At 63.7% G+C, this 23206-nt stretch overlaps 2 protein-coding genes across 6 annotated transcripts; both read left to right on the top strand.

Annotated features, from left to right (window-relative positions):
• Window positions 1-6: 6 nt before the first annotated feature.
• On the top strand, window positions 7-19534 carry PPP6R1 (protein phosphatase 6 regulatory subunit 1). Of its 4 annotated transcripts, XM_040251895.1 has the most exons (24): window positions 7-1690; window positions 7701-7933; window positions 8907-9093; window positions 9184-9321; window positions 9411-9476; window positions 10726-10838; window positions 10916-11029; window positions 11124-11286; window positions 11375-11527; window positions 11618-11752; window positions 12153-12217; window positions 12308-12423; window positions 12507-12592; window positions 12703-12792; window positions 12859-12956; window positions 14826-14883; window positions 14966-15138; window positions 17293-17411; window positions 17486-17636; window positions 17723-17793; window positions 17946-18027; window positions 18256-18366; window positions 18442-18513; window positions 18647-18862. In XM_040251895.1, the coding sequence occupies exons 1-24, from the start codon at window positions 1667-1669 to the stop codon at window positions 18648-18650; spliced, it is 2622 nt and encodes an 873-aa protein (XP_040107829.1). In that variant the 5' UTR covers window positions 7-1666; the 3' UTR covers window positions 18651-18862. The 4 variants fall into 4 exon arrangements, with proteins under 4 accessions (XP_040107829.1, XP_040107827.1, XP_040107830.1 ...); XM_040251893.1 differs by having other exon boundaries at window positions 12703-12956; window positions 18647-19534; XM_040251896.1 differs by lacking the exon at window positions 18647-18862 and having other exon boundaries at window positions 18442-18517.
• A 591-nt stretch (window positions 19535-20125) lies between these two features.
• On the top strand, window positions 20126-22347 carry TMEM86B (transmembrane protein 86B). Of its 2 annotated transcripts, XM_040251928.1 has the most exons (3): window positions 20126-20527; window positions 20796-21048; window positions 21635-22347. In XM_040251928.1, exons 1-3 carry the CDS (start codon window positions 20477-20479, stop codon window positions 22015-22017), a joined length of 687 nt encoding a protein of 228 aa, XP_040107862.1. In that variant the 5' UTR covers window positions 20126-20476; the 3' UTR covers window positions 22018-22347. The 2 variants fall into 2 exon arrangements, with proteins under 2 accessions (XP_040107862.1, XP_040107861.1); XM_040251927.1 differs by lacking the exon at window positions 20126-20527 and having other exon boundaries at window positions 20542-21048.
• Window positions 22348-23206: the final 859 nt, after the last annotated feature.

Genomic DNA, 23206 nt, shown 5'->3' with positions numbered 1-23206 from the left:
CTCCTGACTCCCACCCTCGCCTCCCTCGATTCTGCGGGCTTCCCCTCTGGTTTCTTAGTCTCCCGCTCCGACCCCCGGGGCTCCCCCTTCTCTCTGCTCCTCCCACCCTGGCCCTCTCGGCGCCCCTTCCCCGGCCACCCTTGGCCTTCCTCTCCCTGCCTCAGCCCCTCCTCCCGAGGCCTGCCTGGGAGATCCCTGGCCTCGGACTGGCGCCCTGGGGCTCAGGAGCCTCGGGAGCGGGGCTTCGCCGTCACCCTGCCCGGGGCGCGGCCCCGCTGTGAGGTGAGGCCCGCTGAGGCCCGGCGGGGGCCTGGTGCCGGCGCGGAGGGAACAAAGGCCGGGGGGACAGTCACAGTTGCTGGCGTGGCGAAGGGGTACCTCAGGGCGGTGTGGGGGCCACCGCGGAGCGAGCGGGGAGACTGGCTCCGCGGGTGGCTTTTTCTGTCGAGGAAGGATGAGTAGGAGTTGACAGATGGAAAGTGGGAAGAAGGGCCTTCCGGGGGGAAGGAACAGCACACGCGGAAACGTGAAGGTGGGAGCCCAGCCCCACGGGCTGCGGGGGAGAGGGGCGGAATGCCTTGGTGGGGCTGCTTGCCGGGCCCTTGGACGTGGCGGCTAGGGTCTGTCTCTCCTGTTCGGTGATGTACACACTCGGACATCCGTGCTCAGGACACAGGCGCTACTTACCGGTCACACCAGCCTGAAAGGCAGGATGTTTCTGGAAGGAAGATGTGTTGTCAGGTGTGGGGCGGGCTTCAGAGTTGCAGAGAAACTTCCGTGGGGTGTAGAGAGGGTTTTCTCTGGTGGTTCTGGGGATTCCGTCTGCTGTTTGTAGAAGCCTGCAGCACAGGAAGTGCTCCAGGGTCAGCAGCTTTTAGCTTATAACTCAGTTTGGGGTTGTCTGTTGCCTGGGTTCTCAGCCGGGGTTGGGGAGGGTGGCAGGCGATGGTATCCCCCAGGGGACCTGCACTAAGGGCAGTGGAGATGGTTTAGTTGTTACAGCTCAGGATGCTACTGGCAGGCGGCGGGGGAGAGCTGGGATGCTGTGGGGCCTCCGCCAGGGCAGAGGACAGCCAGGTTCAGTGTGCCCGAGAGCGGTGGACTAGCCGGGCTTTCCTGCTCGGGTGTTAGGTACAGTGTGGCTTACCTGCTCTTTTGCTACCGTGAGCGGCGTATGCTGAGTTGCCTTCAGCTTCCTTTTGTGTTTTTGGTAGTTAGTGTTGCGGGGCTGCCTACTCTTTCTCTCCAGTAGGGGAGAATCTGCTGGTCTCCACCCACCTACCCAATGTTTTTTTCCAGGATCCACGGCCCCTTCGGGACTTTAATTGCAGAAGTAGCTCTAGCCAAGGGGCCTTGCCTTAGGCTCGGTCCTGGGAAATTGGCATCCTGCTGCCGGAGGCAGGTGCCTGAACAGGCAGGTCCTGTCACCGAGCGCTCCGAGGCTGTCACAGTGTGACCACGGAAGCCGTGGAAGTGTGGAGCAGGCCTCTCACGCAGTCAGGGGAGGCTTCCTGGAGGAAGTGGTGTCTGTGCTGAAGCCTGAAGGACCCAGGAGGACCTAGCTAGTCAGGCTCGAAGAGCTGGAGGGAAGGCAGAGGGAGCAGCCGAGCCAGGGCAGAGCGAGGGCGCAGACGAGCAGTCAGGTGTGGCGGGAGTGTTGAGCGCCATGCGGGTTGCCGCAAGAGATGAGGTGAGAGAGGCCTGGACGCCTTGGAGGAGGTGCCCGCCTTCCCCGCCTCCCCAGCTCCTGCAGGGTTCCTGGGCAGGTACAGGCCCGGGGTGGGGACACACTTCTCTTTTCCAGGCTGAATCAAGGCGTCCCGAGAACACCGGTTTTGTGGATTTTCCTGGGGGCAGGGCGAGGTGTCTCTGGAGAGACCGGGGCTCAGTGGAGTCGGATGCTTGCTCTGAGGCCACAGAGCCTGGCGAGGCAGGATGGGAGTGCAGGCCTTCCTGACTTTGAATCTCCCTGTAACTCTCAGTCCAGCCCCCTGTTCCCCACGGGCCGTTTTAGAATCTCTTCGCTGCTCTTTTCCCCTTTGAACCCCTGACTGATCCAGGAGGTGCCCCTGATGGCGAGCTTTGGGGCCCCTCCACGTCCTCAGCCGCTATCCCATTCTCTTATGTTTCTGATTGTTCCACGCCCTGGGTAGGAGCAGAGCTGCCACCTTACCCGGGCGAGCGTGGTCTGGGTCCCGTAACAGCTGCCACCACCCCCCAGCTTTCCCGAGTCCCCGGGAAAGTCCCAGCCCACGGTCGCATGAGGCCTTGGCCAGGTCCCTCTCCTTCTCTTGGTTTCTGTGGCCCCTACTTCCATGTGGGTGTCCTGTGGCTTACCTTGCCGAGTCTCTGGTGGGTCCTGATGTTACCATGATCCCGTTCCTGGCATTGGAAGCCCCCAACCCCCATTTCACATTTGGCTGAAAGCTGATGGATTGAGGGGAGTTAGAGGGCGATGGTCTCACTGTCCTCTGACCGGTGGGCCCTGTGAAGGCTGGGGGCTGGCTAGCCAGCAGTGGGGTCTCCACTCCTGGCCGGGACCTTGTTAGGGGCCTGTGGCCTGTGGTGGCTGAGGGCAGCGGCGGGCCCAGGATAGCCTCTCCCAGGGCTGGAATTTCTCCTGAGCCACAGGGCATCTCAGGGGGCCACCCCAGGGCCCTCCCAGCGGCCTCTTTAGGCTGGATCTCCACTTCCGGGTGCGTGGGGCTAGGGCGGACGAGAAAGGGGCGGCAGGTAAAGGACCAGCCCCGGGCTCCCAGGCAGGCAGGGCCTTGTGTGGATGGACCGTGGTGGCCGTTGGGGCGCTCGGTGGGGGCTGCAGCTGGGCCCTCACTGAGCCCACGCCGGGCGGGGGCTGCCGGCTCCCGAGAGGGGCCACTGGTGTCCGAGGCCTGAGAAGCACGCAGCGAAGCCGGAAACCTGGGGCGATGGTGCGGAGCTGGCGCAGAGAGAGGTAGTTTTCGTTCTTAATGGCTTCCTTTCTCATTTACAGTTTCCCCCTCTTCCGTTTGCAGCCAGAGTCATGGTTTTCAAACGGTCGCTAAAAGCCAGTGGTATTCACTTCCGTTTTCTTGAAGTTTGCTAAAAGTTACAAAGCACGGGGGTGGTGGGGTGTGGGGCACCCACCAGAGTATTTGAGTGAGCTGCTCAGCCACCCAGGCGAACGGGCCATCTTCCTCAGGGCTCCTGTTTTTAGCGCTGTCTCCCTGGGTAGTGGCTGCTCCTTCCCTCCTGCTCAGAAGTGTCCAGCCTTCAGCCTGGCCCTGGGGACACCTGCTGAAGGAGACCTGCCCTGTTAGGACCACAGGCCTGACCCCGCTGTTCTCAGAACGTGCCCTTTCCTGACAGCTGGGCCGTTTCATAGACGAGGAGACAAGCATGGCACGCCGTGTCACCGTTAGGGAGTGAGGAGGAAACCCCTCTGCTGCCCACGTCCAGGGCTTCCAGGAAGTTGACCGTCAGGACCTGAGGCTAGGTGCACTGAGAGAGTGCAGCGGGGGAGAGTGTTTTTCTCTTTGGGGTGTTTTCTTTATTCCACGCCTTCTGCATCTGCATCTTGTCCCAAGTAGAGCTTGAGAACTGACTTTGGGAGGGAAGGGTACTGACCACCCCTCAGCTGCATCGGATCCTTACAGCCTCCTCTGCCTTTCGGAGGAGGACCTGAGGTTCTGAGAGTTTAAGGGACCGCCTGGTTTCTCAAGTCCCTGGAGTCCAGGGCAGGTGGCAGGGTTGGCGGGGAGGACGTAGCCTATGGCATCTGTGCAGGTGCTTTGGGCACAGTCTGCGGGCCTCAGCCCCGAGGCTGTCCTGCAGCCTGGAGAGGGCGCCGAGGCCTACTTCTGCTGTGGCTGACACCTGCAGGCCCCCTGCCCCTCGACGGGAGCAGGAGCGGTGCTATCCCTGGTCGTCTTGATGAGGGACACGGTGCTGTGCGGCTGCACAGGTTCTCTGCAGGCCTGTCCCCCGGCTGAGGGGGCCTGCCTAGCTCGGGGACCCCGCGGGTAGTGAGGGTGGGGGCGCCTGGGCGTGGGCCCGTGGCTGCTTCTTCTCGCCCCTGCCCGGCCCAGCCCGGCCCGGCCCTGGCGGTGTGTCAGCTCCGGGTTTCTTGGGCGCAGAGCAGGCCAAGGCCTGGCCCTCTCTCGGCAGCCTCAGGCAGCTTCGGTTCTGTTTGTTTTGTAACAAGTTGTGTATTTATTGGTTGCGCTGTCTTTGTTGCCGTGTGGGCCTTCAGCTGCAGCTAGCCGGGCTCCTCTCATAGTGGTGACGGGCTGGCTGCTGGCCGCGGCCCCTTGATGAGGAGCACAGGCTCCAGGTGAGCAGGCCCCGGTAGTTCAGGGCTCATGGCGCCGGAGGGCAGGCGCAGCAGCTCTGCAGTGTGTGGGATCTAGTTCCCTGACCGAGGATTGAACCCGTTCCCCTGCATTGGCACTGTACCACCAGGGAAGTCCTGGTTTTGTTTGTTTTTGACGATAGGTTTTTTTGTGTGTGCGGGGGGAGGTGTAATTCATGTAATGCCATATATGACATCCATTTAAACTACACAATTCAATATCTAGTCTATTCAGAATTGTGCAACCAACAGTCACCACCGTAGATTTTTTAAAGTGAGTTACAGTATCAAATAAAATTGAATACAATTGATTTTAGAACTTTTTTTTTTTTTTGATTTTAGAAGTTTTTTAAAAAAAAGAACTCCCCTTTCCCAAAAGGAAGCCCATAATTGCTGGCAGTTGTCTCCCTCCACCCTTGTCTTGTCCCTCAGCTCCTGGAAAACGCTAGTCCCAATTCTGTGTCTACAGATTTGCCTTTTCTGGATGTTTCGTTTAAATGGAAGTATGCGCTATGTGAGCCCTTCCCTGGTGGCTCAGACAGTGAAGAATCTGCCTGCCAGTGCAGGAGACGTGGGTTCAGTCCCTGGATTGGGAGGATCCCCTAGAGAAGGGAATGGCAACCCACTCCAGTGTTCTTGCCTGGAGAATCCCACGGACAGAGGAGCCTGGCGGGCCGCGGGCCACAGTCCACGGGGTCGCAGTAGAGTCAGACATGACTGAGTGACTGAGCGTGCGCGGGCACACACACACGTTCCACGTGTGGTCTTTGGTGGCTGGCTTTGTTTGTGCCACCGGGATGACCTTTTGACCTCTCTGGTCTTCTTTTGTCCTCACAAAAATCTGCGATTGGAAAGAGGTGGTGTTCTCACTGGTGGGTGTGCCTTGTCCCTTGGGTCCGGAGAGCGGCTGCCCCAGGCAGTGGTTCTGGCCCCACGGGCACCCAGCTCAGGAGACCGTCCAGGCCCGCTGTCTCTCCAAGTGAGGAGGGTGGGCCTGGGGCCCAGGCAGAAGTGGGGATGGCCCTCGTCCACTTGCGGGTTCAGGGCGTGGCCCGCCTGCCTTTGGGAGCAGTGTCCCCACTCCGATTCAGGGCCCCAAGTTCAGCACGTGGAGCAGCCCACTCTCCTGCTCCGCTTCCCAGCCTGCCAGCCCTGGCGGTCCCCCACCCCATGCCACCTGGGCTGGTTTATGGAGGCCCGTGGGTGTGGCTGGGGGCGTCCAGGTGGGAGCAGTCCCCTCTACTGCTGCCCTGACAGGCCCGTCAGCCTCTTGCCTCAGGAGCAGGGTCCCACCCTTCAGTCCTGGTTTCCGAGCCAGTGTCCCCCACTTGGAGCTGTCCACGGTGGTCACAGCCGCCAGGCAGGACGGGTCTGTGGTTTGTACACAGACCACGGGGGCTGTGCGGGGTGCCTGCTCTACAGGTCTGCAAGGCTGCAGCTCTGCACCCAGCCCCTCCCCGGCCTCAGAGACACCGCTGAACCGGTGCCTGACTGGAGCCCCGTGGGCCGGGGGAGGGCACTCACTGGCTCTGTTAGCTTTCGTTGGGGTGGCTGGGCTCCCCTGCACTCTGAGAAGGGACCTCCTGGGGCTCGGGCACCGCTCCACTGTTCTGCAGCCCTCAGACCCTGGTGCACCTCGGGTGCCTCCCTGTACAGTGGGGCAGGCTGTGGGACTCAGTTGAGTGACAGCTGTGCAGCTCACGTGGTTTGCCGGCCATGTGTTGTGCACGTGGCGCCGCCATCCTCGCACCCGAGGCCTAGGGCTGGGGCGGTAACGGCCCACAGGGCGCTGCTCGGGGGCTTCCGGCTGGGATGGAGACACCCCCCGACGTGGCAGTCTTGGGGCGATGTGTGAGGAGCCAGGCCAGAGCTCACTGGGGGTCAGGGTGGTCCAGGGGCCGTGGCCTGGGCTCGGCCTGCACAAGTCGTTGGTCAGGGGGCGGCGGGTGTGAAAGCCTGGGGTGCAGACTTAGGCAGGACTGTGTGTGGGGCACCCGGGGGTCCATCCTGGGGCCTTCCGGGGTACCATGTGCTAGGTGCGTACGTCTGTGTTTCAGAAAAGCGTCCTGAGGGGTGGGGTGCAGGCCTGGGGGCTCTCAGGTGCCCCCACATCCTCCCCCTCCCCTCTCTGGGGCCTGTGTCTGCGCTGTCTTGTGAGGTCATAGCCCCTCCACTCTACCTGCAGGCGGCCAGGGCTTAGGAACCAGCCGAGTCCCACAGGATCATTGCACATCTGGGGCCACATTTTCCCTGTCGCTGAGAGTACGTCCTGGGGGCCGGGGAGAGACGCGTGAGGCTCCTGAGGAGGCTGGACAGGAGAGCCCGGTGTTGGCAGCCTCCTGGGGGAGCTGATGGTCAGAAGGCAGGCGCCTGCCCTCGGCCGCTCGGCTCTGCCCCGGGCTGCTGCCCTTCTGGTGGGTGAGTCTAGCATCCTTCTCCCCGCTGCTGCCCGTCCCGTGGGTGAGCTCTCCACTGCTGTGATGATGCCGGCAGGGCCATGCTGGCCTCTGGGTCTGTCTGCAACAGCCTTGGCCTCAGGTGGTCTTCAGGAGGCGGGTGACATGTGAGCGCTGGGCAGTGCCAGCGTGGTGCTTAGGGGCCCAGCTGACCTGGGTGTGGTTGTCTGCCGTTCCATGGGGTGACCGGAGCCCTCACCAGGGCTGCAGGCACAGCCCCGGTGCCTGGGGGGACTGCTGGACAGAGTGGCCTGGGAGCTGGCGGCCAGCTCAGGGCAGGTGTGCACTCAGGGGTCGAGGCTAGGGGCGGTACGAATCCCCAGAGGGGCAGCCAAGTCTCCTCATGGTGGGGGGGCCCTTGGACCCTCCAGGCACTTAGCGTGCGCTCCACCTGAGATGCTCCTGAGGCCAGTGCCGGGGGGGTGGGCCACAGCCACCGTCGTCCCGCGGAGGTGCTTATCTGTCTGGTGCCCTTGGGACCCATCAGGGGGTCTTCTGGGGGCCACCGCACCCTCCCTTCCAACTTTTCCTTGTCCTGTCCTGGCACTGGGTACAAGGGTTAGGGCGTGTGTGTGTGCGTACGCACACAGCCTAGAGACACTGCAGACCTCCCTCTCCCTGGCCCTGCACACAGCCTGGAGATTTCAGGCATCACGGGACACTTAATTTCTTGAGCAGATACAGGTTGAAGCGAGCCTGGGGCCAGAGGTTCCAGGATCAGCCAGGTGCAGCCCAGATGAGGGGACTGTGGACAGGCCTGGGTGGCTCTGTGCAGTGTGCTGGGGCCTCGCCCCGGGCCCCGAGTGCAGCCTTCCCGGCGCTGGGCAGTGGGCAGGAAGCCGCCTGTGGAGTGGCCTGGCAGGCTGGGAGGTGGAGGGGCGAGCGGGGGCCCCGTGTAACGGCGCTGCCTGCAGGGCGCCATGTTTTGGAAGTTTGACCTGCACACGAGCTCGCACCTTGACACGTTGCTGGAGCGGGAGGACCTGAGTCTGCCCGAGCTGCTGGACGAGGAGGACGTGCTGCAGGAGTGCAAGGTCGTCAACCGCAAGCTGCTGGACTTCCTGCTGCGGCCGCTGCATCTGCAGGCCATGGTGGCCTGGGTCACCCAGGAGCCGCCGGCCAGTGGCGAGGAGCGGCTGCGCTACAAGTGAGCCCCCGACGGGGACCCTGTGGCCCCGAGGACCCTCGCCCAGCAGTGAGGGGCACAGGTTGGGGGGGGGGCCTGTGTCTCACTGCCCTGCCCGCCCCTCCTTTACCTCCTGGGAGTTATTCAGTGGGATTTCTGCTCCTGTCTGGGAGCACAGGAGCATGAGTGAGGACTGTCCCTCGGCCCCATGTCCTGTCCCCAGTGCCAGGATGGTGCCCGGCCCAGAAGGTGTCGCTGTGTCCCTCCCACCAGAGGGGGTGCCAGGGAGGGTGGGGGAGGCCGGCAGGCGCTGTGCAGAGCACCTGTCTGCCCTGGTCTCTGCTGCCCCTCTCCAGCCCTGCCCCGCCTGCCCCATACGTTCCCCTGGCCACCCGCTGCCTGGCCCCTCACACTGATGCTCACACTGGGCCTCACAGGTCCTGCCTCTGTCCCTGGAGGCCTCGAGCCAGATGGGCAGTGGGTGACTCCTGCTCAGTTTGCCCCGTGTGAAGCGGGGCTCAGTGCAGAGGTGCCAGCCTCAGGGGGCCCCAGTGTCCACCCATCCGTCACTGCCCCCTCATGTGTCTTCTCCTTCCTCTGCTTTGCTCACCTGGCTCTGTCCCCTGTCCACCAGCTTGAGCGTGTCCCACGCCTCAGTTCTGACTCCTGTGCCCGCCTGGCCTTGTGCTCCCCATTCTGCCCCGAGGAACTCAGTTGCCAGGGCCTGACAGCTCACGAGGCAGAGCTGAGCAGACTGGGGTCCTCGGGGCCTGGGTGGCACCTAGGCAGGCAGCCCTCCCATCTGGTGAAAGGTCCTCAGGGCTGGGGGCTCAGCCTGGAGGGTTGGGGTAGGGGGTCAGTGTTAGTAGGGGTTGGGTCCAGGCTCAGGGGGCCCGACGCTGTCTTGGCAGCAGGGGAGCTTGCGTGGACCGGGACTGGGGGATGGGGCAGCCAGGTCCCCGCCGCCCCCTCTGCAACTCTGCTGGGTTGACAGGTACCCCAGCGTGGCCTGCGAGATCCTGACGTCCGACGTGCCCCAGATCAACGACGCGCTGGGCGCGGACGAGTCCCTGCTGCATCGCCTCTACGGCTTCTTGCAGAGCAGCGGCAGCCTCAACCCGCTGCTGGCCAGTTTCTTCAGCAAGGTCATGGGCGTCCTCATCAACCGCAAGACTGACCAGGTGCCGGGGCCGCGGGCAGGGTGGGCAGGCGGGCGAGCGTGGGCTGGTGGGCCCAGGGGTCCTGCGCTCACCCGCGGCCCACGTCCTCAGCTCGTGTCCTTCCTGCGGAAGAAGGACGATTTCGTGGACCTGCTACTGCAGCACATCGGCACCTCGGCCATCATGGACCTGCTGCTGCGCCTCCTCACCTGCGTGGAGCGGCCGCAGCTGAGGCAGGACGTGGTCAACGTGCGTGCGTGGCGAGGCCAGGCAGGGCGGGGGCGGGGCCAGGCAGGGCGGGGCCAGGCGCGGAGCCCTATCCTCTCCTCCCTCCGCAGTGGCTCAATGAGGAGAAGATCATTCAGAGGCTCATCGAGCAGATCCACCCGTCGAAGGACGACAATGTAAGTGCTGCTGCCCGCGAGCTTCGGCCCTGTGCGCCCATAAATGAGCGATGAGAGAAGGGAGCCTTCGGAGCTTTTGGGGGGGGTGAGGGGGCTCCTGCTGAGAACAGGCGAGGGTTACGCGGCTCCCCAGGAACCAGCTCCTCCTCCCAGGAGTGCTCAGGGCCCTAAAGGCGGTCCTCTGACCCGGTCCTCACTGCCGCCGTTCCCAGGGCCCTCCTCCTCCCCTCTGAGGCCTGGCGGCTCTTCCCATCTCCTGTGCCTGGGTCAGCCCTGGTGGTCCTTCAGAGATAATGCCAGGGGCCTCACGTCTGTCCTCCTGGCTCACTGGCTGGCAGAGCAGACGTCCACATGCATGGGTCATCACCCCAGGCACTCAGCCAGGGCCAGGCCTGGGCAGTGAGGACCACCCTGCCTTCGTGGCAGAGGGACAAGGGGTGTCTGCGGGCAGCTAGGGGGCAGGGCTCGGTGCGGGGCTCTGAGGTGCAGCAGTGGCCGGGGGCACTCTGGGGGTCTGCGTGCTGGGCTTTGGCAGCCGCCTGCTGGGCTGGACTCAGGGCTCTGCTGGTGCTTCTCTCAGTTCATCTCGCAGCACCTTATCCCACACTGCGAGGCTCACCCAGGGAAAGCACAGAAGTGTGTTGAGTGCACACACGGTGGTGCCGCCTTCGTGGCGCTGGTTTTGGAGCACTCTTCATCGCTCCACAGAGGAGGCCCAGGCCTGTCAGCTGCCGCTCCCTCTTCCCCACATGGGGGCTGGGCCCCCGCAGACACGTGTCTGCTTGCCGTGCTGCGTTGCCGCTCCTGGTGGTTTCCTGTAGGTGCAATGCGTGATGCGGGTTTGCCTGTGACTGGCCCCTGGCCTTAGCAGCAGGTTGCTGTGTTCATCCAGCTGTACCGTGTTCAGTGCTTCATCCTTCTCTAAGGCCGAGCAGTGTTTCACTGTCTGGACGGACCTCGGTGGCCTGTCCGGTCATGAGTTGGTGCATGCTTGGGTCGCTGCACCCCTTGGCCACTAGCTGTAGATGGCGTGTGTGGGGTTTGTGTCAGAGTCTCCTTTTCCAGGAAGTCTTCTTTGGTCTCCCTTTTTCTCGGCAGTCTCTCCTTCCCAGTGTCTGTGTTCTCCCCCTCCCACGTGTTTCCCCGGGCCTGTGCGGCCCTCTGTCCTCGAGGGCAGGTGCCCCCTCCAGTGCGTGGAGCTTCCTGGCGCCAGGGCGGACCGGGTCCTCAGCTCCCTCTCCCTCCCCAGCAACATTCCAACGCGGCCCAGTCCCTGTGCGACATCATCCGCCTGAGCCGGGAGCAGGTGGTCCAAGTGCAGGACAGCCCGGAGCCTGACCAGCTGCTGGCCACCCTGGAGAAGTGGGTTGCAGGGTCGCCCGGGCAGGGTGGGGAGCCGTCCGGGGCCCTCCTCCTTGACGCCCCCGCGCCTGCCCCAGGCAGGAGACCATCGATCAGCTCCTGAGCAACATGCTGGAGGGGGAGCGGAGCCCGTCCGTCCTCGTGAGTGGGATCCAGGTGCTGCTGACACTGCTGGAGCCCAGGAGGCCCAGGTGAGCGCCCCAGGCTCCCTCCCCCGTGTGTGCGTGTGCACAGGCCGCCTGCGTGGCTCACACTGCCCCCCCCCCACCGCCGTGCCCGCTGCAGGTCCGAGTCCATGACTGTGAACAACTTCTTCAGCAGCGTGGATGGACAGCTGGAGCTCCTGGCCCAGGCAACCCTGGACAGTGCCGTGTCCAGTGCGGGGGCCCTGCACGCCCTGCGCCCACGTCTTAGCTGCTTCCACCAGCTCCTGCTGGAGCCGCCTGAGGTGGGCAGGGTGCTCGGGGGAAGCGGGGGGCAACCCTGGGGTCAGGGCAGAGCTGGGGCAGGAACCAAGCCCAGCCCTCCACCTGCAGCTGGAGCCGCTGCGCACAACGTGGGGCAGCCTGGCCCCACCCCTGGGCAACACGCGGTTGCACGTGGTCAAGCTGCTGGCCAGCGCCCTGAGCGCCAACGATGCCGCCCTGACCCAGGAGCTCCTGGCCCTGGATGTGCCCAACACCATGCTGGTACTGGGGGCAAAGGGCTAGGGTGTGGGGGGCGGGGGTGGGGCAACGCTGGGGGAGCTGCTCAGAGCCAGCCTGTGCCCTCACCCCCAGGACCTCTTCTTCCACTACGTGTTCAACAACTTCTTGCATGCCCAAGTGGAGGTGTGTGTGAGCACGATGCTGAGCTCCGGGCCCCCTGCCGACAGCGGCTCAGACACGCCCCCCGAGAACCCTGTCGTGAAACACGTGAGCTGGGCTCCGGGATCCCGATCCCCTTTGGTCTCTGGGGGGCTCTGCTCTGGGTCTCCTCCTGCCTGTTATGTGCAGCCCGACCGCTCAGAGGGAGAGTCTTGGTCTCTTCCGGAGGTCCAGAGTCTTGGGAAACAGACAGTTTTGTGTGAGGGTGGGGACTGGTGGAGTGGTGACCTCGGGGGCAGTGGGTTTCCGGGGGACCAGGAAGGGTTCTCCCAGGGTGATGGCCCCTGCGCTCCTGGAGGTGCCTTCCTGGGTGTGGCCCTAGCCTCAGGGCGAAGCTGGAGCGGAGGCAGGCAGGGTGGCTCTGGGGCTTGCTGTGCAGGCTGAGTGAGCCCAGAGCAGGGGAGCAGTGCTGTGCTCACACCCAGTGCACGCCGCCCCACCCCCGCAGCTGCTGCAGCGGTGCCGCCTGGTGGAGCGCATCCTGACCTCCTGGGAGGAGAACGACCGAGTGCAGTGAGCAGGGGCTCCTGGGCGCGGGCGGGGGCGGGGGCTGCTGCAGGGGGCGGGGCGGCCCGAGTCCAGCCCTGGCTTCCGTCTCTCCAGGTCTGCAGGGGGCCCTCGGAAAGGCTACATGGGCCACTTGACAAGCGTGGCTAATGCCCTGGTGCAGAACTCGGAGAAGGGGCCCAATGCAGAGCAGCTGCAACAGCTCCTGAAGGGTGAGGGCGGGACGCGTATGGGGGCGGGCGGCGCGGGCGGGGCTTCCGTCCTTACGTCACACTGCCCCTGCCCCTTCCGGCAGAGCTGCCTCAGGAGCAGCGGGAGTGCTGGGAGGCTTTCGTGTCGGGCCCCCTGGCGGAGACCAACAAGAAGAACACGGTAGACCTGGTGAGTTTTCTGCGCCGGTTCTCCAGGCCCGGCCCCCGCCCCGCAGCCCCCGTCTGCCCCAGGCCTCCCCCGGGCCCCGCAGGCCCTGACCCCTGCCTGCCCCTGCCTAGGTGAACACGCACCACCTGCACTCCTCCAGCGACGACGAGGACGACAGGCTCAAGGAGTTCAACTTCCCTGAGGAGGCGGTGCTGCAGCAGGTGCGGGCAGGGAGGGCAGGGGAGGGAGGCTGTGTGCAGGCCTGCCCTGACTGCCGCCCCCCGCAGGCCTTCATGGACTTCCAGATGCAGCGCATGACCTCGGCCTTCATCGACCACTTCGGCTTCAACGACGAGGAGTTCGGGGAGCAGGAGGAGAGTGTGAAGTGAGTGTGCCAGGCGGAGGGCCGCGAGGCGGCGAGTCAGCACGCACTCGCGGGGTGCGTGTCCGGCGTCTCCATGCCCACCTGGCCCGGGTCAGGCTCAGCCTGCCGGCCGCCGGCCTCTCACCTCCACCCCCCGGGCAGGAGTGGTGTGGGCGTCCTGGAACACGAGGCTGGCTGCGCACCCTCGCAGACTCAGAACTCGTCTGCCTCCCCTCCCCTTAGAGGCCTCGGCCGACCGGGGAGGGTGCTTTTCAGTGACCAGTTCTGATTCTCTGTATGCGTTGTACCGCACGTCAATATCGATTGCTCTGATATTGCCTTGGAACCTTTCTCTTGATTGTCTGAATTTTCTGCCATGGATGTTGGTTCTTTTAACCGAGAGGCAGTTAAAAGTTGTGGTGTTCTGTTGGTTTTACGAGCACCCTTGTGACAGCCATGGGTGGACAGTGAAGGGAAGGGCAGGCACCTGGAATCCATAGGGGAGACTGGTGGGGAGCGGGGCGGCTGCCTGCAGCCTCGAGCTGGGCCCTGGGGCCATGCGCGGTGAGCGGCGCGGCCAGTGTCCCGGAGCAGATACACCTGGGATGCCCCGGGGGAAAGTGGCCAACTCTGCAGGGTGTGCCAGGCAGGGTTTCCCAGTTGTGGCCCCACCTGTGTTGTGGGCAGCGTGTTGGGCCCCTGTTGGGTGTTGCCCAGTTACCTGTCAAGACCACTCTCGGCTCAGGAGCCCATCTGCAGCCAGGGAGACAGGGCGCCAGCTGCTGTTTGTTGTGCTTTGAGGCAGACAGAGACTCCCTGGGAGCAGAAGTGCGACCTGTGCCAGCTGCCGCTCTGTCTGGCCCGTGTGTGCTGGGAGGCCCCGGAGAAGACCCTGGCCAGGGGCCTCAGTGAGTGGCCTGGGCACAGCCCGCTGCGCTTTTAGGACAAAACTGTCACCTCTTCCATCAAGATAAACGCCAATGAGGTGAAAAGCTTTAAATGTAAAAAAAAAAAAAGGCTAAAGCCATGAATCCTCCTGGAACAGAAAATATGTTTGCAAACTCAGGGCTGAAGGCGCTGCTCACCGGGGCTCCAGCCGTGCCTGCAGCTGCTCCCTCCCCTGAGGGTGCTGGGGGGACCTGCTTTGGTAGGGGTTGTGAGCCAAGTCAGCCTGCAGGGGTTATGAACGTGCTTCCTGGGTCGGAGACAGCAGGCGACAGGCTGGAAGCAGCCCCGGCACAGGAGGGGCCAGACCTCAGTGCAGACATGGTGCTCTCCCGCCCCGGGAGAGAGGCAAGCAGGGCCAGCAGCGGCTGTTGGAAAATTGCAGTGTGCGGGTCGGAGTGTACGTGGGCAGAGCTCTTCCAACGGTGTGTGTCAGGACTTAAAGTATGTGGATTCGTGGATTTGATTCCTTCATCCAGGAGTGGCGCTTCTGTGTGGCTTTCTGGAGGAGAGAGAGCTGTGCAGAGACTGGTGGGCGCGTGTGGACGCAGAAAGGCTGGGGGTGCGAGGTGGTGGTGGGCACAGAACTGCCCGCGATCCCTGGGCTCCCTGGCCCCCACCTGGGCCCTGCCTCGGGGGCCTGTGTGCCTCAAAATGGGTGTCTCACTCAGGTTATGATGTCAAAGCCTGAAAGCCTAGCCTGCCCAGCGAGGTTCTGTGTCCTTTGTTTCCTGAAGAAGAAGCAAGGTGCAGGAGCCTTAGGTCTCTGCGTGGGGCCTTGTGTGATTGCGGGCACACGGGCAAGGCGCCTCGCCCTGCAGACACCCTGCTGACGGGATGCCACAGGAATGGCTGCAGTCCACAGGCAGCCCTAGCAGGAGGTGTGTCTCCTGGAACCGGGCCCAGGAGAGAGGGTCCCTCACTACCTCTGTGCCTCCCCAACAGCGCGCCTTTCGACAAGACAGCCAGCATCACCTTCTCCCTGAGTGCAGACGACGACAACGTGAGCTGCCCCGACCGCTGCTGGGGGCGGGGGTTCGCTGCGGGCAGGTGGCCCGCCTCACCCTCCTGCCCCGCCCCCACAGCCCAACGCCAACTTGCTGGAGATCTGCTACAAGGACCGCATCCAGCAGTTTGACGACGATGAGGAGGACGAGGAGGAGGGCCAGGGCTCTGGGGAGTCTGACGGGGAGGACGGTGCCTGGCAGGGCAGCCAGCTGGCCAGGGCGGGCCGCCTGGGTCAGCCCCCGGGTGTGCGGTGAGTCCCCCGCCCCTTCCCCTCCCCTCCTGCAGGTTCCCCAGCACAGCTGGGCTGCAGGACCTGTGGGCAAAACAAGGAGAATGGAGTGTGTGTGTGAGGTGGGGCGTTTTCAGTGTTGAGTGATAGAAACCCAGTTCAGATGAGTTCAGGTTCAAAAGGAGTAACCACTTGGTCCAGGTGTCAGTGGGGCCATCAGGAGGCAGGTCCTTCAGGCACAGCTTGGCCCAGTGGGGGCATCAGAGGCGGTCCTTCGGGCACGGCTTGGTCCAGTGGGGCTGTCTGCCCACCCCACCCTCTACTCCGCTCTCCCCTGTGGCAGCTCTCTCGCACGTGTTCTTGCCGAAAGGGCAGTGGGGTGTCCCGTCAGCTCCCTCCTTTCACGCCAGTGAAGCAGGATGTGGCGACTGTCCTTCCTCACAGTCCAGCTGCGGGCCTGTGAGCCGTGTCCAGCCCTTTGTGCGGGCAGTGGCTGGCACAGGAGCACTAACTGACTGCTCTTGGGCAGCACGGACTTGCCGGCGTGAACACCAGCTCAGGGCTGAGCCCTGGGACGTGTGACCGGCACTGAGACGACGGGACAGGTCGTGAGTGTCGGCCGCATGGGCCTCCCTCTGTGGCACCCAGAGGGGAGAGTGCAGCCCTCCCCAGCCCCTGCTGGCTGCCAGCTGCCCTCCGAAGGTGACACTCTTCTGACCCTTGCCCTTTGAGTTTTTGCCTCTTATCCCATGAGTGAGGCCCATCCCTCGGGTAGGTGTGGTTGTGCCCTGTGTGAGTGCCAAGTTGCTTTGCAGTTAACACATGTCATTGCTGAATCCAAGGTCGTGATTCATCCCTGTGGTTTTCTTGGTAACGTTAATTCTTAACGTTTAGGTTTTTGACCTGTTGTGAGCTAGATTTTTAGGTGTGTAAGCTGGGGGGTCAAGCTTCATTCTTAGGCGTGGAAATGCCCGTGTCCCAGCTCACCGGTTGAAGAGACTCCTGCAGGATGGTCTGTGCACCTTTGTCAGAAGTGTTTTGGCTGTTTGTGCAAGCATTTATTTTTGGCTTGTCTTTCCTGGCCCATTGGTCTGTACATCTCTATGCCCCCCCCCCCCCGGCCCCCGCCCTTGATTGCATTGTACTGAATTCTGAAATTCAGTACTGAAATTGAAAATGTGAGCATCCAATTTGTTCTGTTTAAAATTGTGTTGATCATTCCGGGTTCAGTTCCTAGAAATTCCGGGTGTTAGTTTTGGTAGAGAAAGCCACCTGAGTTTTTGAGAGGGATCGCCTTGAATCTATAGGTCAGTTAGAGAGTGTTTCCATTTTAACAATATTTTGTCTTTCAGTCCGTGAAGTTGGGCTGTCTTTACGTTTGTTTAGGTCTTAGTTACTTCTGACAGTGTTTTGTAGTTTTCAGAGTATTAACTTTTATGGTGTTTTTGTTAAATTTATTCTTAAGCAATACATTTAAATTTATTCTTAAACATTTTTGATGCAATTCTGAGAGAAATGTTTTCCTCAGAGATGTTTTGAAGTGGTTATAAGCATATAAAAATACGAATACACTGGTACACTGATCCTCGCAGAACTTGCTTGTTCTTTGAGAGGGTTCGTTAGTTTCCTGCACACAAGCTATGCTTGCTGCAGTCAGAGACAGTTTTGCTCCCTGCTCTCCAAGTGGGAAGAGAGAGCTCCTGCATCACGCCCTGATCTTGGGGGCCTCGGAGCTCGCTGTTAAGTGTGGCTTGTGGGCTCTGGAGACCATCCCAGGTATCCAAGGTCAGGAAGCTCCCTGCACCTTTTCTGCGAGCGTCTGACTCGTGAGCACTGTGCGGACTGTGGGGCAGCGTCTTAACGAGCCTCTGGGTTTCCTTCGCGGTTCCCTGGTGGACACGGTGTCGAGTCGTTAGGTTTGGGGCCCAGGAGGCTGCAGTAACGGAAGTCCCGTGAGGCTGCAGATGGAGGAAGCGTGTGGGGTCAGCCTTCCCTGGGGGTAGGTGGTGAGGGGCCCGTTCCGCCAGGGCCCCGCAGGGGGCGCCCTCTCCCTGGGCGTCCTCCTACTGCCCAGCGCCCCTCCCCCCGCCCCGCCCCTTGGATGCTCCGCTGTGCTGGGGGCGGGCCCGGTTCGGTCCCCGGCGCAGCGCTGATGGCAGGTGCTCCATGGAGCAGGAGCCGGGGCAGCACGGACAGCGAGGAGGAGGACGACGACGACGACGAGGATGAGGACAGCCGGGCCCGTGGCAGGCCCGGGCCCCCCTGCTACCCCAGTGCCGGCCGCCAGCCTCCGGGTGCGTTAGCGCGCGGCCTGGGCGCGGGCGGGGCCCTGCTGTCTGCCTCTGTGCTCACAGCTTCCTGCCCCCAGGCCCTAGCTGGACAGCTGCGTTTGACCCAGTGCCTATGGACGGCCCGGCCAGCCCCCAGGACTGCAGGGACAAGGAGCCCCGCAGGGAGCGTCCGGACCTCCCGGCCCCAAGCCTGGCTGGCCCTGCGGCCCCCAGCACCCTGCAGCTCAGGTGAGGCCCAGAGCAGGGCCAGGGGCCTGGGGCACCAGCGCCCAGCCCAGCCCAGCCACCCCTTGGGCTTCTCTCTTGCCTCCTAGGTTTCAGGATCCCGCCCCCACCTCCGCACCTCAGGAAGCCACAGACGGCAGCAAAGCAGCGGAGCCCGCGGGTGAGCCACCCCGCCTCATCCCCGGTGCCTGGCCTGCTCACCTTTCCCTGCCCACCCCGCCCTCAGCCCCGGTGCCCGGCCTGTCCACCCGCCCTGAGGAGGGCGCTGGTGCTCGGCTTCCTGAGTCTCACTGAGGGCTGGTCTCCGCACAGCCCCCTGCCAGGCCCTGCTCAGCGTCGGGGACCTCCAGTCCGGCCTCAGAGGGACACGCTCCGCCCCCAGCTCCTTGGACAGGTGCCTAGAAAGCGAGCCTCTGTGGGAGGCGGGGGCTGATCACTGGCCATCCCCACCAGGGCCCTGGAGCGCAGAGCTCCTGCTCATCCCTGGGGTGGGAGGGCTGGGTTGGATCAGAGAGGGCAGGGGGTGTGCGCTGACCTGCAGCCCTTCTGGCCGCTGGGGGGCCTCTCAGGGGACCTGGGATGTGAGGGCGTCTGTGACGGTAACCCCGTGGTCCCCCTGCAGTGCAACCAGAGACCCTGCTACCTCTGTCCCCGCCCCCGGGGCCCACCAGCCCCCCCAGACCCCAGAGGGGGAGAAGAGCCCAGAGTCCTCCGGGCTTCCCCAAAGCCAGAGGTAAGCATGGTGCGGCGGCAGGGGCAGGCGGTGTACCGTGGGGGCGCTGACCGCTCACTCATCATCTCCCCACAGTGCCCTGGCCCTCCAGCCACTCCCGATGCCCAACGGCTCTGCCCCCGGAGGCCCAGTGGCCCCGGGCTCCCAGTGAGTGTGGGCGCTAGGGACGGAAGTGGGCGGGGCAGGAGGCGGGCGCTGGATGGGGGGCGGGGCTGGATGCAGGTGGGCGGGGCCGGCACTGGTTTCAGCAATTCACACTGCCTCCCTCTCACTTCCCAAGGTGACTGCTTGGTCCGGTGGTGGCGGCCACACGCTCCGTGCTCCGCGTGGACCCTGTCCGGGTGAGGGCTGGGCAGGTGCCGCAGAGGCCCTGTCGCCCATAACCCACCCCGCCCCACCCACGTCCTGGCTGGAGTCCAGGAGGCTGGCGCCCGGGAGACAGCCCCCACCCCCCATTGCACTGAGGAAAGAGATTACGGAGTTCTGTCTCCTAGAGTAAAGATAAGAGTGGGCTAGAGAGAGGAGAGAGCGCGCGCGAGAGAGACCTATATTATATATTATATATATATATATATATATCTGAAGGGAGCAGAGTGGGCACGCGGGGAGCCAGGAAGAACGCAGGGCTGGGCGGCAGCGGCGAGGCCTTTACCCAGGCCCACTGGGGCCGCTGTGGGGGGTCCTGAGGTGACCACCACTCTCCCGTCCAGCTGTGCCCCCATCCTGCGGTGCGGATGCCCACACCCACACTCGGCCTTTCAGCTCAGGTCCACCCTGGGTGGGGGGCGGGGGCGAGTGGGGGTCGTGCCTTTGCCTAGCCTCCTTGTCCCGGACCCTGCACTTTGACCCAGGCTGGGAGCTCGATGACTCTCCACCCGGCTCAGCCAGCTCTGTGGGAGGGAGCTGGGTTCCTGGTCCCAGGGGCCTTCCCTGGACATCGCCCCAGGACCCTGCCGCACTCACCGAGACCTCCATCTCCCACCGAGCCTGGGCGGAGACGTGGCTGGGGTCCCACTCCTCCTCCCGAGGGTCTGGGTGCAGCCCAGCTGCCAAGTGCCCTTGTCCCAGCCCCTCTCCCCAGGCGGGCGTGAGTGTGCGCGTGTGTTCGTGCTGAGCTTCTGTTTCATATCGCAAACGTAAACAAATAAAGGAGGACAGTTTAAGACTCGTGCTGCTCAGACATCGAGTTCGGGGACATGGGGTCGGGGAGCCTGAGCTGGTCCCACATCGGGGCCTCCTGGGTGGGACCCTCAGAGCGTGGAATTAGGGTCCTTGGCCTCCTTGCTCGCCTAGTGGTGGGAACGTCTGCTCAGCTGGGAAGGATTTCCTGGAGGAGGCGCTGAGTGCTCATTCGTCCCTGGCCCCACCCCCCACCCCACCCCCGTCCAAACACAGGGCTCGGAGTTGTGTTGGTGGGCTTCCTGCCGGCCCCTTTTCAGCCCCGTCACCTGCATGCCCAGAGCCCTTTCCCTTTGGTGAAGCAGTGGGGGTTGGGGGAGTGGGGGCAGCCAACCAAGCCAGACAAGGCACCCGGGGCCGTGGCTTCTGGTGGAGACCAGCTGTGCTGTGCGCTGTGGCTGGCTGGACGCGGGGAGCCGTCCCTGGAGCCGCCTGTGGGCCAGCACACTGCCCAGTGCCGCTGTCTGCTGGGCAGGCCTTCCCAGAGGGGGCAGCGGGGCGGGGCGGGGCGGGTTCCTGAGGGACGGCCAGGCCCGGGGCGCGAGGGGTGGGAGCGCCGCCGGCCTGTCCCTGGACTCGCGTCCCCCGCCCTTCCCCCCTCGCTCATAGAGGAGCGGCCCTTGGAGTTCTGCGCCCTCTCTCCTCTGAGCCGCCAGGCGCAGCCCGGTGGGAGGGGCGTGGCGGCCTGGCTCCCTAGGCAAAGAGGAAGCTGGAGGCGGGGGCCGTGGAGGGTGAGATACCCTGGGGTCGTGCGGGCGCTATCAGCGGTGCCAAGCAGGACTGTCCCAGGGTGGGGCAGCATCTCCCTGAGCCTCTTATCAGCCCGAGTCCACAGGACGCTCCTGAGTTAACGTGTAACCACACGCCGTCCCCACTACACTCAAAGCCAGCAGTGCCCACATGCAGGCCGCTGTGGGGGCTGCAGGCCGACATGGACGCCCGGAAGGAGGGGCTGCCCCGGAAACCTCGCTTCTCAGCTCAAGTGAGCGCCGCCGAGTTGGGGACCGGGCCTGGGCTCCTGGGAACCCAAGAGACCTGGAAGAATCGGGGGCGGAGGTGGGGCAGGTTCTGTGAGCCTGGACGTCCCGGTGCCTGTGCGTCTGCCCGCTGCCCTGGGCAGCATGGCTGGGGTCCCCGGGCAGGGCTGGGCCTGGACCCCAGGGGCCGGGAGGGCTCTAGCGGGGGACTGGTCCCGGGAGCTGGGGGTGGGGCTGCATTGCAGCTGCTCAGAGACCTCCTTACCTCCAAAGCATCCACAGCCGCGCGTGGGCCTGGGGCTGCTCCCGTTCTTCCTCGCCTGTGCCATCTACCTCCTAGTCCAGAACTCCACGGACCAGCCGTCCTGGGTCAGCGCCCTGCTCAAGATCCTGCCCATCTTCTACCTGGCCGGGTTCCTGGGGACCGCGTACCCCTGCGGGGGCTACCGCTCGCTCCTGCAAGGGGCCCTGCTTTGCTCGGCCGTGGGGGACGCCTGCCTCATCTGGCCTGAAGCCTTACTCTACGGTAAGAGCGGGTGACTGGATGTGTTGCCTTGTCCCTCTTGGGCGCTCCCCCAGTGGGTGGAGGGTGGGATGCCATGGTGGGGGGATGACTCCCCAGCAGAACTCCCTGGGGAGCCCACGGCCGTGAGGAGACGCACCCAGACCCCAGCCCCCACTGAGCGCCTCCCACATGGGTGCGGGTGGTGTTCCCAGAGGCCACGTGAGTGTGCAGGGCTCACGGTCTCGAGCACACTGCCAGAGGCCAGCCTCACCGGGAAGGTAACGCCTGAAACGGGACGTGGGTACCAGCCAGGGGGCTGGCAGGTGCAGGAGCCGGGGTGCATGCAGCTGCCGGGACCACCGCAAGCTGGGGTGTCTGTCCGCAGGCGGTTCAGAGCAGAGCCCCATGGAACGCGGTGCGCGCCTGAGGCGGATTGGGGGCCAATGGCCAGAAGAAGGGATGGCCAAGGAGGCCTCCCTGGGAGACGGGGCGGTTTGGCCAGGGTGGGAGCTGGCGCTGGGGGTCCGCCCTCTCCCTTGGGGTGAGGGCGGCAGGGTGAAGCCAGAGAGCAGCACGCTTTACCAGGCGCCCCCCGTGTCTCCTGCAGGCATGGCTGCCTTCGGCCTGGCCCACCTGCTCTACCTCCGGGCCTTTGGCCTCACGCCCCTGAAGCCTGGCCTCCTGCTGCCCCTCCTCCTGGTTTCCGGCCTCTACTTCGGGCTCCTGCATCCTCACGTCCCGCCCCACATGGTCTGGCCCCTGCTGGCTTACTCCATAGTCCTGGTCGCCATGCTGTGGCGGGGCCTGGCCCGGGGCGGGAGTGCCCACTGGGGCGCCCTGCTGTTCGTGCTTTCGGACACCGTGCTGGCCTGGAACACCTTCACCCACCGTGTGCCACACGGCCACCTGCTGGTCATGACCACCTACTACTCCGCCCAGATGCTCATCACCCTGTCGGCCTTCCAGAACCCCAGGCTCAAGTCCCACTGACTTGGGGCTGAGGTGGGCAGGCCTCCGCCCTCTCTCCCCCTGCAAGGACCTGGCCCCGCCCCCCACCCCCCCAGACCATTGAAGCCAGAGAAACAGCCTTGGGGGTGAGAGTGAGGCCCCCAGACTCCAGTCTGCCAGTGCCAGTTCATCTGGAGACTAAACCATTCCTGGAGTTCCGAGTCCACTGCCTTCTGATTTCCAGGCCCTCAGCCAGACCCACGCTGGGTACCCCCAGCCCCTGGCCTACTTCTGTGACTCCAGATGCTCTCTGCTTGTCATGGCCCTGATTTATTTTCCTGTTGCTTAAAGTAAAGTGGGCGTTGGACCAGCGACATCACCGTTCATTTGGGGAGAGGTGATCACAATAACAGCAAATAAGTCATTTTCCTCCCTCCCCACCCTTGCACAGAATTTACCATTTTAACCACTTTTAAGCCCATGATTCGGTGACAGTCCATTCGTGGGGTTGTGCTTTGAACAGCTGCTGCGGGCCCTCCCTTGGGAACACATGTTTGTGTGTACAACGCAGTGATGTTAACTGCCCACCTCGGGCTGCTGGTGGCCCAGCCCTGGTGCCCAGGACTTGGGTGGGGGTGGGGGGCGTGGAGTAACCCCCCTCCCCAGGGCCCTTTGATGGCGGCGGGGATTCATCATATTCATCGTGTCTGTCGTCCAGTTGAGGACGTTACTGAGCTGAGGTCAGGAGGAAGCTGGCTGATGTTAGTTTCCTGTGGCTGCTGTCAGAAATTACCATAAGCTAGGTGACTTAACAGAAGTTAAACCTCACAGTTCTAGGGGCCACAAGCCCAAATCCCAGGTGTCAGTGGGGGTGCCCTCCGTTCAGGACATGCTCGGGGGAGGGTCCTTCCTGCCCCTCCAGCTCAGGACAGCCCAGCCAGGCTTCCTGTGGTAGCCTCCCTGCTTGAGGCTGCCCTCCCCTGGGGACACCAGTAGTTGGATTGAGGGCCCACCCTAAGTCCAGGGCGATGTCATCCCGAGATCCTTAACTTGATGACATCTCCAAAGACCCTGTTCCTAAACAACATGACATCCATAAAGGCCCGGGCTCAGCACTTGCGCACATCTCTGGGGACCACAGTTTTCCTGACTGCAATCACACCCAGTATCAGGAGAGGAGAGGGCTGAGGAGATGAGGAGACGGGGGGCTTGGAGGAGGGGGTAGGTAAAC

This window comes from Oryx dammah, unplaced genomic scaffold, assembly GCF_014754425.2.
Source record: "Oryx dammah isolate SB20612 unplaced genomic scaffold, SCBI_Odam_1.1 HiC_scaffold_13, whole genome shotgun sequence".
Lineage (NCBI taxonomy): Eukaryota > Metazoa > Chordata > Mammalia > Artiodactyla > Bovidae > Oryx > Oryx dammah.
This window is presented reverse-complemented; position numbering and strand designations above follow the sequence as displayed.